Below are 17332 nucleotides of genomic sequence, written 5' to 3'. Positions count from 1 at the left end.
TGGTGGCGTTGTGCGCTGCCACTAGAGAGTACCATGCCGCGAGACTTGGCTCTCTTGTGCCACCTGTGCGATAAGAGAGCATACTCAAAAGCTGCAATGCAAATGGCTGCACAGCCATTATGAGCCGCCCCACTGCAAGATTAGACGTTGTCAAGCAAAACCTGCCTGAACATCTTGATCTCTGTGCTTAAGCAATGGCAGTGAGAACATGCTAAGAATTTGCCAGGTCTCTTATATTTGCACTTACCAAGATTTATTTTTTTTAAAAGTACCTTTCCCTGCCTTGGTGGAGAATGCCCCAAAGCTGTTTTATTTATTCCAGGGACCCAGCCCCAGAGCAGCCCAGGAACGGGAAAGCATTAAGGCAGCTTAAAGTCATTTCAGTCCCCACTCCACTAGATTGTGAGTTCTGTGCCAGAGCTCTCAAAGACACAGCCCAGAATCTGATATATCCAAATAGAAATCTAAGAAGGTGGCTATCTGTTTGATTGAGGATTTATAATCTCAGGATTTTCCTTATGCCAGCTAAATTTACAAATTCAGCCTGGTTAAATGGACTCAGCACTGAAAACCAATTGTTACAAGTTTTAGCCAAAGTTCAAATCACAGCTGCAAAGCCTGTTAAAGCCTCTTTACATTTTAACCCTGATACCGTGGCTAAGTTTTTCCCAATTTTCTGCCAATCTGTGGTACAACACACATCGAAAAACTAGATAAACACATTTCAATAATCAAATGTTTCAAACAATGACATTAGAGTTTCTAAAGTTTAGAAGTACAGCACATTAAACTCAGAACACCCTTGGGGCATCGCACAGTACTATTATTCTTAATCATTGATCGATTCTTTTAATCATAAAATAGTAGTAGTTGTAGAAGTGAATTTACTGCAGTTTTTATATCGCTGATATCTAGCAAATAAAATATAATACTACATAAAAATGGTTGTGCCTAGTATTTCGATTTATGGTATGTATGGCCTTTTTGAAGTATATTTAATTCAAATCTGGCCCACCATAGCAAATAAGTTTGACACCCCTGCTCTATATCCTAGTAAAGAGGAGAGGATAGGAGTTGATAAAGTACAGGTAGGATCTGAAGAGAAACAAATGAAAAAGAGTCCCATTCAGTTACATCACATAATGGCAGGCAACTAAAAAGCGACAAATTTTATAAGTGCTTTGTGAGACAGCAGGGCCAGACGGCAGCAGGAGGGTCTTAGAAGGGAGATATATAAGCCGCAGAATGTTCCGGGCCTTGTTCCCTGCAGACTGAGCGGGGGTTACTGCAGGTTAATTAGAAGCACCTGAGGCCAATTAAGGCCCAGCTAGAGTCCTGATAAAAACCCCTGCTCCAGCCAGACATGGAGAGAGGAAGGAGAGCTGGCAGTAGTGTGGGAGGAGTGTCGCAGTCAACTAGAGGAACCAGAGCAGAGCCGGAGAAAGAAACAAGAGAACAGAGAGGGGGAAATAGCCCAGGGGAAGGAAGTGCAGCTGCAAGCAGTATCAGCAGCACATAGCTGCTATTCATAGGGCCCCTGAGCAGAGGGTGGGCCCGGGTCCCTTCCCACTTCCCTCTCACTGTGCACTATAGAGGCACCAACTGCCCAGAGACAGAGGCAACAGGTGGTGGTGACCCGACCCACCATACGGGAGCAAAGCACAGGACCCACTATAGCAGAGCAAGCAATTTGCCACACATGGTGTCAGGAGAATTTCTGTGCAGTGGACTTAATCCAGAGTGAGCCAAAACCATCCTGTCCCCAAGATGAATGATGTGGTGAAGGCATTAGTGCAAGCGACGGCAGCCCAACAGGAGGCTACCCGGGCACAGGTGGCTGCCCAACAGGAGGCAGTATGACTGCAGTAGGAGACCAATTGCCTGCTAATGAGCCAGGCTTCCCAGGACTGGGCGGTGCTGCAAGAGGTGGTGGGCCAGTTGAGGGCCCTGATTGAGCAAAGCTTCAGCCATGACGGGGCACGGACCATATGGGCCAGCAGCTGCCTGCAGAAAATGACATAGGAAGATGATGTGGAGGCATAATTCCTGGCCTTCTGAAAGGCAGCCCTGAGGGAGGCCTGGCCCTGAGATCAGTGGGCCAGTATCCTCACCCTGTTCCTGTGTGGAGAGGCCCAGAAGGCCTACTATGACATCGCTGTGGAAGCTGCTGCAGATTACTCCCAGCTGAAGGCAGAGATCCTGGCCAGATCCGGAGTAATGACAGCAATGTGAGACCAGAGATGCCATGAGTGGCGATATAGCAAGGACAAGGCCCCACAGTCATAATTGTTTGATCTGATTCACCTGACCTGGAAGCGGCTGCACCCCGAGGTCCTCAGCTCCGAGAAGATGATAGCGCTCCTGGTGTTAGACTGATACACAAGGGTATTACCACCAGACCTCTGAGCCTGGGTGGCTCAGAATGATCCCTCCACCTATGATGAGTTGGTTGCCCTCATAAGAGAGACAGCTGGCAACTGTTCCAGACATGCAGAAGACATGCAGACCCGGAAGCCAGTCCTCAACTTAAGTTCCCAGACTGTAGTGAACTCCAAGAGAGCTGGGGCTGAGAGGAAGAACCTTGAAGAACAGCCTGAGGCCATGAAGGGACCTAGGGACTTGGGGGGGAGAGGGCTGGGCAAGTAGACTAAATAGCCCAAGGTAGAGGGGCAGCACCCAGGGCAAGGTATTGGGGCAAATAGCAGCCAAGTGCCCCAACAAGGAGGAGCCCAGGCAGTACAATCTGGGGAATCACAGAGAGCAATGTAGCCTAATCAGCCTGGTAGGGGACTCAACGACCCTGCATGGATACACGAGACCAGTGAAAATGAACGGTATTGAGACTGTAGCACTGGTGGATTCTGGGAATGCTGTCATGCTGGTCTCAGGGAAATTAATGGGGCAAGACCAAATGACCCGGGCCAAACACACACGGGTAATGTGCATCCATGGCACTATAAATTTCTACCCCTCGATCCCTGTACGGATTGAGATCCAGGAGAACATTACCAGGGTGACAAACTCCCCAACCCAGTCCTAATCGGTAGGGACCACCCAGGGTTTGAGAACCTGCTTCCCTCAGTAAAGCCAGAGGACAGTAGCAAACCCCAGATTGAGGCACCTGCAGACTGCCTTGCCCCAGTCTTCGCCGAATTTGCCCCAGAATTGTTTCAACCCCCAGAAAACTTCAGAAGTCTAGGCAGGAAAGGAGGGTAGATAAGAGATTAGGGACCAGGATTTTGACTATGAACCAGAAAGCTGCCCTAGTTGGTAGACAAACCCATTCAGGAGACCAAGAGACAGCTCGGGCTGGAGATGACCCAGAGGAGGTTCCCAGCCCCAGTAAGAGCAACCCAAAAGATGGAGTTGAGGTCAATCCCCTAGAGTTAGGCTCAATAGGTCCTGCCCATGAGAATTTCAGACAGGACCAAGCCAATGGCCCACTATATGCAAATGTGAGAGGGGAGGCAGTGGAGGTTAATGGCATGCCTGTGGAAGGGAAGACTAAAGTCCCGGGGCCATATTACGTGCTCAAACTCAACCTACTGTATCAGGTAGCGCAGTTACAGGGAGAAGAAGTAGAGCAACTCCCTAGTGCCACGGAAGCACACAAGGGCAGTATTAGAACTAGCTCACAGCCATTTATTTGGGAGACATGTAGGAGTAGATAAGATTCTGGACAAAGTCCTGTGGAGGTTTTTCTGGCCAGGTCCAACACTATTGTGCATCCTGCCCAGAGTACCAGTTGCACAGCCCCCAACCTCACTTGCAGGCCCGTTATTGCCTTTGCCCATTATAGAAGTCCCTTTCGAAAGGATAGTCATTGACCTGGTGGGCCCACTAGAAAGATCGGCATGGGGCCACTGAAGCATTCTTGTCATCCTGGATTACGCCACATGATACCCAGAAGCCATTCCCCTAAGAAGCCCCACGTCCAAGGCAATAGCAAAGGAATTGCTCCAGGTCATTGCTAGTGTGGGCATCCCAAAGGAGATCCTGACCGATCAGGGAACTCCCTTTATGTGAACTTCTAGATTTCAGTGATTGGGGCCTGCAAAGTTTCAAGATCACATTAATGACTGCTTCACGGAGCAGCTAGTCTCTGGCAGAGAGGCAATTCTTGATTAAGGCCTGAATGGAGCACAGGATTTGGTCCAAGAGGTGAATATAGCTGAACCGCTCAGTAATAGGCAACCATAATATAATTAAATTTAACATCCTTGTGGAAGGGAAAATACCAAAGAAACCCACCATAGTAACATTTAACTTCAGAAAGAGGAGCTACACAAAACCAAGTAAGCTAATTAAACTGAAATTAAAAGGTACAGTCTCAAGAGTTAAATGCCTGAAAGCTGCATGGGGAACTTTTTAAAAACATCAGTCTCAAATTAAATTTATACCCTACATTAAAAACCATAGTGAGAGGACCAAAAGAGTGCCATCATGCCTAAACACCACAGTAAAAGAAGAAATTAGAGGGAAACAGGCATCATTTAAAAATTGGAAGTCAAATCCTACTTAGGAAAAGAGAAGCATAAAGCAAGTCAAGTGTAAAAGTATAATTAGGAAGGTCAAAAAAGACGTTTGAAGAGCAACTAGCAAAAGACAAATATTAACAGCTAAAACTTTTTTAAATACATCAGAAGCAGGAAGCCTGCTAAACAATCAGTGGGGCCACTGGACAATTGAGATGCTAAAGGAGCACTCAAGAAAAACGAGTCCATTGCAGAGATGCTAAATGACTTCTTTGCATCAGTCTTCAATGCAGAGGATGTGAGGAAGATTCCCACACCCGAGCTATTTTTTTTTAGGTGACAAATATGAGGAAATGTCTCAGATAGAGATGTCATTAGAAGAGGTTTTTCAAACAAATTGATAAACCATCATAAGTCACCAGGACCAGATGGTATTCACACGAGTTCTGAAAGAACTCAAATATGAAGTTGCAGAACTACTAAGTGTGGTATGTAACCTATTACTTAAATTACCTACTGTATCAGATGGCTGGAGGATAGCTAATGTGATGCCAATTTTTAAAAAGATTCCAGAGGCAATCCTGGCAATTACAGGCTAGTATGCCTTACTTCAGTACCAGGCAAATTGGTTGAAACTATAGTAAAGAACAGAATTACCAAACACATAAATGAACACAATTTGCTGGGGAAGAGTCATGTTGAGAAATCAACACTGCTGAAGCATGATATTCCATTATGAAAGCTATCTATTAGAATTTTTTGACAGGGGTCAACGAACATGTAAACAGGACTGATCCAGGGGATATAATATATTTGGACTTTTCAGAAAGCCTTTTGACACGGTCCCTCACCAAAGGTTCTTAAGCAAAGTAAGCAGTTGTGGGATAAGAGGAAAGGTCCTCTTATGACAGGAAAAGACAGGAAACAGTAGAAATAGATGGTCAGTTTTCAGAGTGGAGAGAGTTAAATAGCGGTGCTCCCCCATGATTTGTATTGGGACCAGTGCTTTTCAACATATTCATCTAAACAATGAGGTGGCAAAATTTGCAGATGATACAAAATTACTCAGGATAGTTAAGTCCAAAGTAGACTGCAAAGAGTTATAAAGGGATCTCAGAAAACTGGGTGACTGGAAAACACAATGGCAAGTGAAATTCAGTATTGATAAATGCAAAGTAATTTACAATGGAAAACATAATCTCAATTATACATACAAAATGATGGAGTCTAAATTAGCTGTTACCAATGAAGAAAGAGATCTTAGAGTCATTGTGGATAATAATGGACCATTGGTCTGACCCATTATGGCCATTCTTATATTCTTATGATTCTTGGATTCTTGAAGACATTTGGCGTCACTTTTATCAGACAATATTTTTGAGAGTGCTGATGATTCTATAATCAAACCCATTGCCATATTTCCAGCTATCACTCTCATTCCCTAAGGTTTTTTCAGACATTTATGCTCTTTATTTCTCTTACCTCCTTTTTCTCAGTTGGCAGCACATCTTCATCGCCGGCACTGTTAGGAATTAGAGAACCTCGTTCTGAATACAATAGGACACAGCCTTCTATGCAGTATTGCAACAGCCGAGGTGATGTCATTACACATAAAGACATATATACTGGTAAGATACCAGTTAGATGAACCGTAAACAAAATAATCCTAAAATGCTCTTTATTTATGTAGTCCACATTCTGCCTGAGACAATGTAATGTGTGCAGTTAAAAAACCAGTAACTGAACTATTTTTGTTGCATTCCTCAGCAGCAACAACAAAATTGTCTCGAATAACAAATGCTATGTCAGTTGTTCACCATTGATTCCTTGAGCAAATCACTCTCCTATCAGATATGACCATTTTATACTGTTTTGTTTTACATTTGTGGTTTTAAGAACAATATGTAAGTATAATAAAACTTAAAGTCAACTTAAATATTGTGCTGCAAAGGAATTTGTTTAAATAAAAATTGGCATGTACTGAGACATCGAAGTTAGCTGCTCTGAGCTTCAGTTACTTAAGCTTCTGCTCTTTTTACATTGTTTTTGTGTTCATTTTTATTTATTAATTTTACTGTGTGTGTCAGAAATGGGGGATTTGTTGGGTTATATTTTTTGCTATTTCTCTTAGAATTGCACAATTTACCCGAGTAAGAAGAGAACAGGTTACGTGTTTATCTTTAAAAATATGGGAGGGTTGTGGTTCAGTGAATAATAAAACACATGGTGCTTCCCATTTAAAAAGTGATCTTTGATCATGCTAACCTGAACATTTATTACCAAACACTGTTGTAGAATATTGAATTTTATTTTATTCATAAATATTAGGGGGGAAAATACACCAAGACTTCATATGTTCCCTGATCTCAACTGTCTTACACATTATTATGCACCCCAAGTAAGGCAGAGTGATCAGGGAAAAACACAAATTTCTTGTTTAAAAAGCTGATTTATTAAACAAAAAAAATCCTGAGGCAATTTAACTGCTACTGAGGGACTGATCTCACTTGTACTGTAGTCTTTTAAGCTGTGATTTTACACTACTGTTTACTAATGATGTATGGTTACTATGGCAGTTAATGGCTGCCATTAAATATACACAGGGATGCTACATTACAAATGTAATGTTCCTTTCTAAGGAAACTCCCGTTAAAACATATATTGTGAGGTTTACTTTTCCTGTTAGCATTGTTGTAAAGTAACATTTTTTGCCTAGATATATCACATAACTTTTTTTTTTCTTTGTTATTTTTTAATCTGTTTTGTTTTTTTTTCTGGCACCAATAAAATAGTTTGTTATAGGTATGCAGTTTGTTCCTTTTGAAATATTGTATTAGTATTTTAAAAGAAAGTAAATAGGGTGAAGGAAAAAGTGACTGCAAAAGGAATCTGTATAGGACCCTTTCTGATAAATTACCTTATTTATTTCACATTCTTATTTTTGTAGACTGAGTAGTTTCTTAAACTTCATAAATAAAATGTCTCACACCCTGTAGATGGTGACCATGGTTTGTATCTTTATATGGGTGAAACACATCCTTTTGTAAGTGCTCGGAAACGTACATTAACAATAATAATTGGCACTTAAATGACACTTTGAAAACTGAAAATTGATTTGTAAACATTAACTAATTCCTTTCCACAACACCCCTGTGAGGTAGGTGATAGGTGGCATTTCACTGTTTTACATATGAGAATCTAATGTGTAATATAATCAAGTAATTTGTTCAAAGCCACAGGAGTTGATGTCATAGTAAATATTAGAATTGAGATATTCATGGCTCCCAGTCTGTCTTGTGCTTAAAACATTTTGCTCTCGCTTATCTTATTGTGGCCCACATTATCACTATGAGGTTTTGTTCCCTGTAGTGGCTAAAACATATATAAAGGTTTACGTGAGTCTTCTCTCACATTTAGATAATCCCCTGATCTTTTAGTTCAGGCGGTAAAGACTCATGATTTACAATCCAGAAGTCCTGAGTACAAGCCCATGGTATCTGTCCTGGAGAATCATTTTACTGCCACTGTTCAGTTAATACTCTTTATTATGTTACATTTTTAATTTTCACCCAGTATAATGATTTTGCCCTCTAGTGGCTAACACCCTAGGAAGACGATTAAGGTGCTACTACTGCTGAAAGCTAATGGAGAGTCTCCTTTATGCCAAGTAGCAACCTTCTACAATTGAACTCATGAGTCTTTTTCAGTGCCTATCTGGGACAGATTTCTCACACGGAGTTATTTATAGATATAAATGGAGGGCAGAAAATATTCATGCTTCTCTTATCTCTGTGGCCAGGTGCCTGATATCGCTTCACCTCAGACTTATGGAGGGAAACCTATTAAAATAGCCACAGAAAACAAATGTGTACCAATGCTGTTTGGACTCTACCTTAGAGTTCAGCATAAGGAAAGTCTCAATCTCAGTACCATGGAAATAAATTAGAAGGAAGGGTTGTAGCTTTTTTTTTTTTTTTTTTAATAACAATAAGGTGCATGGTTTAGCCACTGTTATTAACACTTTAAATGTCATGAGAGTAATGACAATATCTTGATATAATAGACAACATTAGGCCCTTTTGTAAAATAGAGGTCAAGACAGTGAGGGACTTAGAAGAATGTGAAAGTTTCTAAATATATACGTGTCACTTTCATTCATTTTAAGTACTGTAAAACTAAAGAGGTTGACAGAAATAAATGATAAAATACTATATTTTCTTACAGGGTCCAGTAAAGCTTCTCCAATTTACATCAGTTCCTATTCCTCACCAGCAAGAGAACAAAATAGACCATTAAAGGTAATTTTTGAAATCTCATTTTAACAGAATACTATGGTTATACTCAACATATAATGATAGTATTGTTTGTTTAAACAGAACTAAAGGGAGAGTACACCATTGTATGTTACACATATGCTTCTCAAAAAAGCACTTATAATAGATAATTTTTAATAGAGTGTTACTGTACTTGGAAATAACTTGCCTTTGTATTTCTTTTTTTCATCACTTGACTTTAGTTGGTCATCTATTTTTGTTGTGGCTGGATGTGAGACCCATCTTCTGACTTGCCTTTTTTATAGTTTCTGAAGGGAGAGTCAGAATCCATACAATCTAAAGATACTTTTCTGATTTGGATGTTTGATAGTAAAAGTAGACTGTCTACTTCCCCTCCCCCACCAGACCCGTGATTTCCCAGTGGGTGCAGTTGCACCAGTAGAGAGTGGAGAATAGAGAGGGGTGAAGAATTTTTTCCACTTTTTCACTTAACCTTTAGTTAGACTTCATCCTGGTTTAAAAAAAGAAAACAGTCTTATGTGGACTACTGACCCAATTGGTGGAGCTGCACCCACTGAGAATTATGGGTCTGAAAAATCATAGTAGGTTAAAAGGGTAATGTTTTACAGATCAGTATGCAAAGACTTAGCCACACAACTCCATTGTGTGGATGGGTAATATTTAGCTACATCTATGCATAAAAGCCTGTTATATATACAGCTCTTACCCAAAGGTAGCAAAAGAAAATCAGTATTTTCCCTTAAAATATAATTTTTAAAAATTAAATTTTTATTTGTCCATTTTGTCAACAGCATCAGCAGATATATTACAGTCAAGATGACTCCAGCGGAAAGAACTATGATGCATACAGATTATATTTGCAGTCCCCACATAGCTATGAAGATCCATATTTTGATGATCGAGTTCATTTTCCAGCTACTACAGATTACATGACACAACATGAACTAAAATCAACCACAAATTATGTAGACTTCTATTCCACTAGACGACCCTCTTACAGAGCAGAACAATACCCAGGGTCACCTGATTCTTGGGTGTAGCATCAGAAAGTCACACAGAGGAACACTATAGCTTTCTAATCTTGCTTGGGAAGAAATGGAATGACCTGTTTGCAGTTTTGATGGTGAAATGTGAAAGTGAACTAAAAGGAGGAACAAGGAAGAGCTTGTTTTCAAGAAATTATCCGGAAGGTGAGAGAGAAATTGGAAGGGAGAACTTTTTGCTCTGTTTAGATGTTAGATCTAATTAATTGTAGTTCCTGTAGTCTGGTGAAGGTGTGGGCGATGTGATGAAAGGTTTGAGAATTGAGTAAAATGAATCTGGAAAATGTGTAGTTCAGATAAAATTAAAGCTGATTTTTTTAAATGTGAATAAAAGTCTTGTTCTGATAGTTTGTACAGAAAAAAATAAAATGGATGCCCTTCTTGTTTTATTGCTATTACTAAATGTCGAGATTGTATGCTATTATGTCTTGTAAATTTTTCATTGGTGTAAATATGGAAATGCCACATTGGTTTAAAGTGCCATCATTTGTAATGCAGTGTGTCATTTTGAAACAGATTTGAAAAGCTGACATCTTTAAACACAAAAAAAGATACAATGAACTGTTATAAATTAAAAATATATATCATGTTTGTTTTTAAAATGAATAGTGTAATTTTGAAGCACAAAGTACAGTCAAATATATCTACACCTTTCTCATTTCCTGCCTCTTTCATAGGATACTTCACTGCCATTTTCTATGCACATGGAAGAAAAATAAATGTGGAAGTTTCATCCATGGAAAGTTGTTCCCTGCTCATTTTTTTATTTTGTGTGTGTAATGTACAAAAACAAGTACACAAATGTGAATTCTAATTGCATGTTGTAAGAAGCTTAAATATCTTACAATATTTTGGCCATTTTCCTAGTTTTCTATAGTTCATACATTCCTTATTTGTCAAGCTGGTATACCAAAGCATGAAATTATGCACTTGCCTCCCTTGTTTTTTCCTCTAGTCCAGTGTTTTTACTTTCTCAGTATTATGAATCCAGGATATTTCACAGTTTTATCATGTATCTTGCTGAAAAAAAGTTGGAATAGATTTAAGCTCCCCCCTTTTTTTAAACTTCACAGAAATTTCATCTAGCAACCTGACCAGCTAGCCCATATTCCACTTGCTCCATTTACAATTCTTGTGTAAAAACAATAATAAATCATGCATTTTCCCAAGTTATTGATCCTATTAACTTTATTAAATACATATATAATAATATTCATTTGCCATCATTGCACTTTTCTTTATAGACCTCAAAGTGCTTTTACAAGTATACCCATTTCACTGTTGGGGTGATTGAGGCACAGAAAGATTAACTGAATTGCTGAAGGTTACACAGCAAGTGAGCAGCTAGAATTCAGTTCTCCTGACTGTCAGCTAGACCACAGCTGCCTCTCTGTTAGTGAATGAAAAATTCCCAACAAAATTAATAACAAATCACAGGCCAAACTCTGACTCCTTTACAGATCTGCAACCCATGCCCCTGCACTGACTACAGTATGGTTGCATAGGTGTAATCGAGGGCAGAATTTGCCCCCCATGTCTGCAGATGGTGCCTTCTGTTTCCAAAAAGATCTTTTTTATGCAGAATGTCTTAATTTATTCCATATTTAGTCCACTGTTATTAGGAACCACTTCTGAACAGATGATTTAGCAGGCTTTAAATTAACTCATCATAGCGATGTATAGCTGTTGGGTGCAGAGAATGTAGCCCAAAGGGTGGTAATTCCATTGAGCCACCCACATGGGTTACTTATATGTTTGTATGTGTTGTCTGTTTAAAAAAATGACTGTAAACATCTAAATGCTGTGGTGATGGGCTCTGTATAAATATCTAATAAAATGATAATACCTCATGGTGCTACACTGTGTTGAAGAGAGCCTCAAGATATATAACAAAATAACTTAAAAGGTGGCAATTATTTTTATTAACAAGATATTTCAAGATCTCCTACAGGTTGCATCTTTTTAGCTTGGATTTTATCAGTTGCTTGTCAAGGGGGGTATTTATGATTTAGTTTACAATTTTGCTTCCTGAAGCTAAATGTTCCTATGCAGATTACCACAATCCATGGTGTTCTTTTCTCAGAATCCAAGAGACTATGGAGGAAGCCACTTGAATAGTGTGCTGAAGTGTTTCTGCCTCTCTGCTGAGACAGTTCAAGTTCAGAAGCAAGAGACAGAGGAAGTCTCTGCAGTTCTGGTTCTTCTGTGGAGTAGCACAGATATCATTATGTTCATTTGTTTTTGCTTTTATTTGTCTAATCTACTTTATACATTGTTGTCATGTCTTGGTGTAATACCAATTAAAATGAACCATTGGCTAATTCCCTTCATTGTTTCAGACTTGGCAGGGAGAGTTGAAAAGAAATGGTGGTTGGGCTAGATTGTTCCTTTTTGGCACACTGATTTTTGTGATCCAATTAGACTTTTGGTCTGGTTTCAACACGTCAGGAGCACAATTATGAGCTGAATTCCTTTAAAGAGAATCAAGCTCATACATGTGCATTCAGGTTGACATCTTCACGGAGGACAATAAAAATGGAAAAGGCATAGTTGTTAATTAGAACAAAGAGCAGATGGCCTTGGGAAGGGGGATGCCGATTTGGAAATTAAATGCCAACAAGAAGCTGGGGAACTATCATTTTTGTATACACCTTCCACAGCATTAAATTGTAAACATGGTACAAGAAAAACAGGAGCCAAACCTTTATTCAAAGCAGCAAATATAATCCTGAATTAATTTAGAAGATATGCAGTGCAGACTTAGAAAGAGACTTACATATCTCTCTTGGAGGATTCATATGTGGAAATAACTTTTCTGGATTAAGTTGGAAGGGAGCAATTCAAAGGATAATTAGAGGTATTATTGAGGGACCTTAGGAAGAGAAACTGGGAGAGGATGACAAGAGACAACTGATACCAGTAGGCTGGGTCTGGTGCTGTCCTGCCAAAGGGTCAAAGCAGGTGACAAAGGGTCAAAGCAGGGTCAAGCAAAGGTTCCCATTTTGGGATTCTTACTAAAAAGGCCACAAAAGAGTCACCTTCTATAAGGATATTGCTTTCATGTCTGTGGTCCTGTCTGCATGGGAAGTGCTTATTATGGACAAGAGCCAAGTTTAAGGGACATAAGTTGACAGTTGTGCATAAGATTTTACAAAGTGTACATGTCTGCCCTGAGCAGTTAGTCTGATTGGGATATAAACAACTATCTGTGGAAGGCTAGACAAAACATGAGTTTTAAGGATAGATTTCAGAAAGGAGAGAAAGGGTGCTTTTCTTTCACTTAGATGGAAGTTTAGGACTTGTCTTCACAACACAGTTAATTTGGGTTCTTACTTGAGTGTTGTCCCACCTCCTCCCATCCACACATACTAATCTTTCTTACCCAAGTTCAGTGGTGCTTTAACTCAGGCTAGCCTGGGCTGATAAAGGGCCCATTTTTCAATAAAGACACAGGCTAAATCACTCAAGCACTGATAGTCCTCTGACGTTTTCCCACAGTTCCCCTCGTGTGCTAAGCTGAGTTAATGCTGCAGTAAAGGCATACTCTTAGGGAGTAGCATGAGAAGAATTATACAGTAAAGAGTGAGAGAAGGAGACAAATGGAGCATTTGGAAGAGGTGGTTGGGCAGAACCTGAGATGAGTGGACAAGTAGACAATGTCAGAGTATGCAATGCAAGGACCTATGTAAAGTCTTAATGGTGGAGTTGTAAAAGAGACTAATGGGTTCTTGAACTTTTATGTGGGTGAAGCCAAAGCACTTGGGAGAAAGTTTGGATGTCAGCAATGAATGAAAGAGAAAAAGTAAATTGAAGTTGTGGTCCTGAATAAATTAGTGCAGTTATCAACAGTAGTGAGGAAAAGACAAGTTTTTGGCTTGGTAAATTTTGAAATAACTATGGGACATCTGGAAATTTCTGAGATGCGCGTCTGGATGGAAGAGTTCAAAGTAGAGTGGAATCTTGTTCATTGTGGGCATCATAAACATGGTGTGTGACATTGAGAGCAGATTAAGCTGTCCAAGGTACGCATAGAAATAGTCTCTCCTCCCAAATGTTCTTTCTGAAAAGGAAGTAGGAGCAGGGATGTTCCCTGCTTATAAATATAGCAGTGGCCTTAAATTGCAGCAAGGGAGGTTTAGGTTTGATATAGGAAAAACTTTGTCAGGGTATTTAAGCACTAGAACAAATTGCCTACGGAGGTTGTGGAGCCTCATCACTGGAGGTTTTTAAGAACAGGTTAGACAAGTACCTGTAAGGAATGGTCTAGTTATTAAATAGTCCAGCCTTGAATGCAGGGGACTGGACTAGAGGACCTACTGAGATCCCTTCCAGTCCTATGCTATGATTCAGTGGTCAACACACTGGGAGCCATCAACAGAACTGATAACTGTGGGGACCCAGCTGCATGAAGTTCATATTTCTTTATGGTTCTATTATCCCACAGAGAGAGAAATAAGAAGATGGATTTCAGTGATTAGTCTGAAGCATGTTAATGTGAAAGTGTGGGATCTGGAAGAATTTAACAAGTGTGTGCGCTATTCAGCCTGATAACTGAATTAGAGGGAAAGCACAACAAATTTTTTTTTTTTATTTATAAACCTCATGTTGTAAGTCATTTTATGTCACAATCTGTATTTAACAAATTAAAAAACTAAACAGATTTGGAACCAAAACATGTTTAACTACATTACAGCTACATGGAAGGAACTCCTATGAACAGGCATTCAGAAGAGCAATAGAAAGATATTACAGGAGAACTGACATTGGTGAAGAGGAAAAAAGATGAGTGAATTTTAAGATGTTACCAGCTGTTACAGGACACTACAACTTTTTTGCAGGGTTCAGTAAGCTGACGGAGCTGGTAAAACACTCCAATACTTAATTGGTTTCCAACTGTTGGACTGTGCTGCAATTTTAGAAACAACCCCACCCTCTGATGATATATGAAATTTCAGGATGCCAATTTCCACCTACACCACAATGTTGTTGCTGTTTGTCTGTCTGCAGAAAATAGAAAAGATGGGGTTTTTTTTTTCTTTTGTGGCGTTCATGCACACCAATCAAGCAGCTGCCTGGAGAGAACAAAGTCTTACACAAAAGTTAAATTAAATTATTGGGAGTTCTAAGTTCTTTTGATGGGCATACAATACCTCTGCTTCACTAAGGTTTCTGCTGTATGGAAAGTTAATAGTACATTTTCATATCTAATAGTCTGATTTTTGTTTGCTTACTGTGCTTGCTGGTGAAATGTTTATAACCTTGTTTAAAAGCTGCAGACATCTCTTGCCAAACAGTACAAGAATTCTATTTAGAAACTGTTCTGTGTCTGTACTTAGATGTATCTTATCCCCTCTTTGTTACCAAGGCCATTTAAAATAGGATTATATTTGCTCCTGTGGAAAATCACTGATCAATGTCAGTTTGTGATATCATAATTGTTTCCCATACATGTGGTCTGGGAGTCTAGCACACCCTGAGGCAGACTTTCCCTCCTTGGGCTTGTGTGAAACCACCAGACCTATTAGTTGACTTTCAGTGAAGTTCTAGGTGCATATTCTTCCCAGATTCTACATGAACATGCTGAGGAAGGATCTGCAACTTCCCCTACCCCCCCCCCCCCCCCCAGTGCAAAACAGTGCAGGATTTTCCCCTTATATGAAATCATTTCTAGTTCATAAGTGGTGGCTCAAATGTTTGTTGTTCTGAGCATCTCATCTGTATTCATTGCTTTGTATCAACAGCCACCATGTCATGAACACCACATTATAGCAATGGGAATGTAATATAGATAGGGTCTGTAATCATTATATACCAATGTTTGGATTCGTTAAAGTCAGGATGGACTTAATCAGCCAGTTGGGCTCTGTTTTCTACACCAGATTGCCCTATGTGTGTTTAAAACAAAAGGAAAAAAAAACACCCCACAAAATGCCTCAAACTAATGTTTCATTGAGGCAAATGAGGCTGTATTATTATTATTATTATTATTATATTATTATTATTAAGCATAATTGAGCAAAGCTAAGATTTGGAGATAGAGTTCAAGAAAAAGAACTGCATTCCTATGTTCTATCTTAATTTGAACCTTGCCATTCTCAGCTGGTGATCCTGGAAATGTTTTATTCTAAATTGTTTCCATCTCCCACCAGTCCCTGATGTGACTCGTTAATGGATTTCACATGAATTGTACATCAAAAACAATTGTCTGCTTTTCACTGAAACCTGCATTTAAGGAGTTTGTTACAGAACAAATTCACTTCCAATCTAAGTACACTTCATGGGTAGTTTGGGGTTTTTTTTTTACATTAAGGTTGGTATTTAAAACTTTTACTCAACAGGGGGTAATCACTTATGCTTCAAGAAAATAGTGGGAATTATAGATGGTGCAGGGACATGGGTAGCTGTGTGCTGTTCTGTTATGTAAGGCACTCAGATTTAAAAGCAACCATGAGATTCCCACTCTCTGAGCTCCTGAACATTATTTCAAAGGTGATATGCATATCTCGAATGATGATTCTGAGTGCATCACTGTAGTGTAGGATCACCTAACTACTGGATATACATTAATAATATCTTACACTTACATAGAAACTTTCTTCCCAAAGAACAGGGCAAGTTCTGCATAGCATTAATTTCCAACATCTCTCATTGATGTCAATAGTAGTTGCTGTTGGGCAGAAGCGTTATGGATTTGGTCATATGTCTATTAGCACATACACAGAAATATATCTCCATGAATCACTTCCCTTATGCCTCCACTTCTGGGGTGAAGGAAAGCAGCCAGGGGACCAGCCATTTCACAGCATTCTACACACGTGTGCGTTGAGGAATTCTGCTTAATGGCATTTTTAAGAACAGTGTCAGGAAATTGTGTAGGCTGAGCAGATAGTCCCTCCATTTTGTACTAGCACCATCCTCCAAAAGACAGACTCCAAACCTAATCCAGACTGATAAACCAACCTATGCAGCAAACAGTGGCCTCAGAGAAGCTGCTGTCTCCACCTAACAAGTTTGAGGGTGGCGCCCTACGCCTATCAGATATCAGGTGATCAGAGCAAGGAGGAAAACTAGTGGTCCCCAGAATGAGAAAAGGAGACCTGATGCTGAAAAAGGGAGAATTAAAGGAAAGCAGCAGAAAGCCACATCTATCCTGAAGACTTAGCCTATTTTCTACAAGAACATTAGTGTCTTAGGCTGCTTGTTGCAAACTCGACCAGAATTAAACTCCAACCATAAAAAACTTGTGCAGTCTCAAAGATCTAATAAAGTGGAAATATGTGACCAGGGGATAAATCAAGTTGACTCCTCTCCCAGCAACCAAAAAATGCAAATGAGATTTATCAAGAATGTTCAGGCTCTTGACTGTGCTATAATTACGGATTCCATAGCTATTAATCAGGTATTTGTTGATTACTTTGGATGTATATACACTTCTAACAATCCTCATTCTTATATTTGATTTAAATAGTTGTTTATATCCATTAATCTGAGCAGGTTGTTAGAAGCAAGTGTTAGAAAA

General features: G+C 39.6%; 1 protein-coding gene across 1 annotated transcript in view; it reads left to right on the top strand.

The window, feature by feature from the left end:
- PKP4 (plakophilin 4) overlaps positions 1-12128 on the top strand; it is a 244646-nt gene extending 232518 nt beyond the window's left edge. Inside the window, 3 exon segments of the mRNA XM_067549418.1 lie at positions 5972-6103; positions 8700-8773; positions 9562-12128. Of these exon segments, the coding sequence (XP_067405519.1) occupies positions 5972-6103; positions 8700-8773; positions 9562-9810 (455 nt within the window). The 3' untranslated portion in view covers positions 9811-12128.
- The last annotated feature ends 5204 nt before the right edge of the window (positions 12129-17332 follow it).

Source organism: Emydura macquarii, unplaced genomic scaffold (genome assembly GCF_026122565.2).
Source record: "Emydura macquarii macquarii isolate MOO-44397 ecotype Brisbane River unplaced genomic scaffold, CSIRO-AGI_Emac_v2 contig_1253, whole genome shotgun sequence".
Taxonomy (NCBI): Eukaryota; Metazoa; Chordata; order Testudines; family Chelidae; genus Emydura; species Emydura macquarii.
Note: the sequence above shows the minus strand (reverse complement) of the source record. Positions and strands in the feature narration are given on the sequence as shown.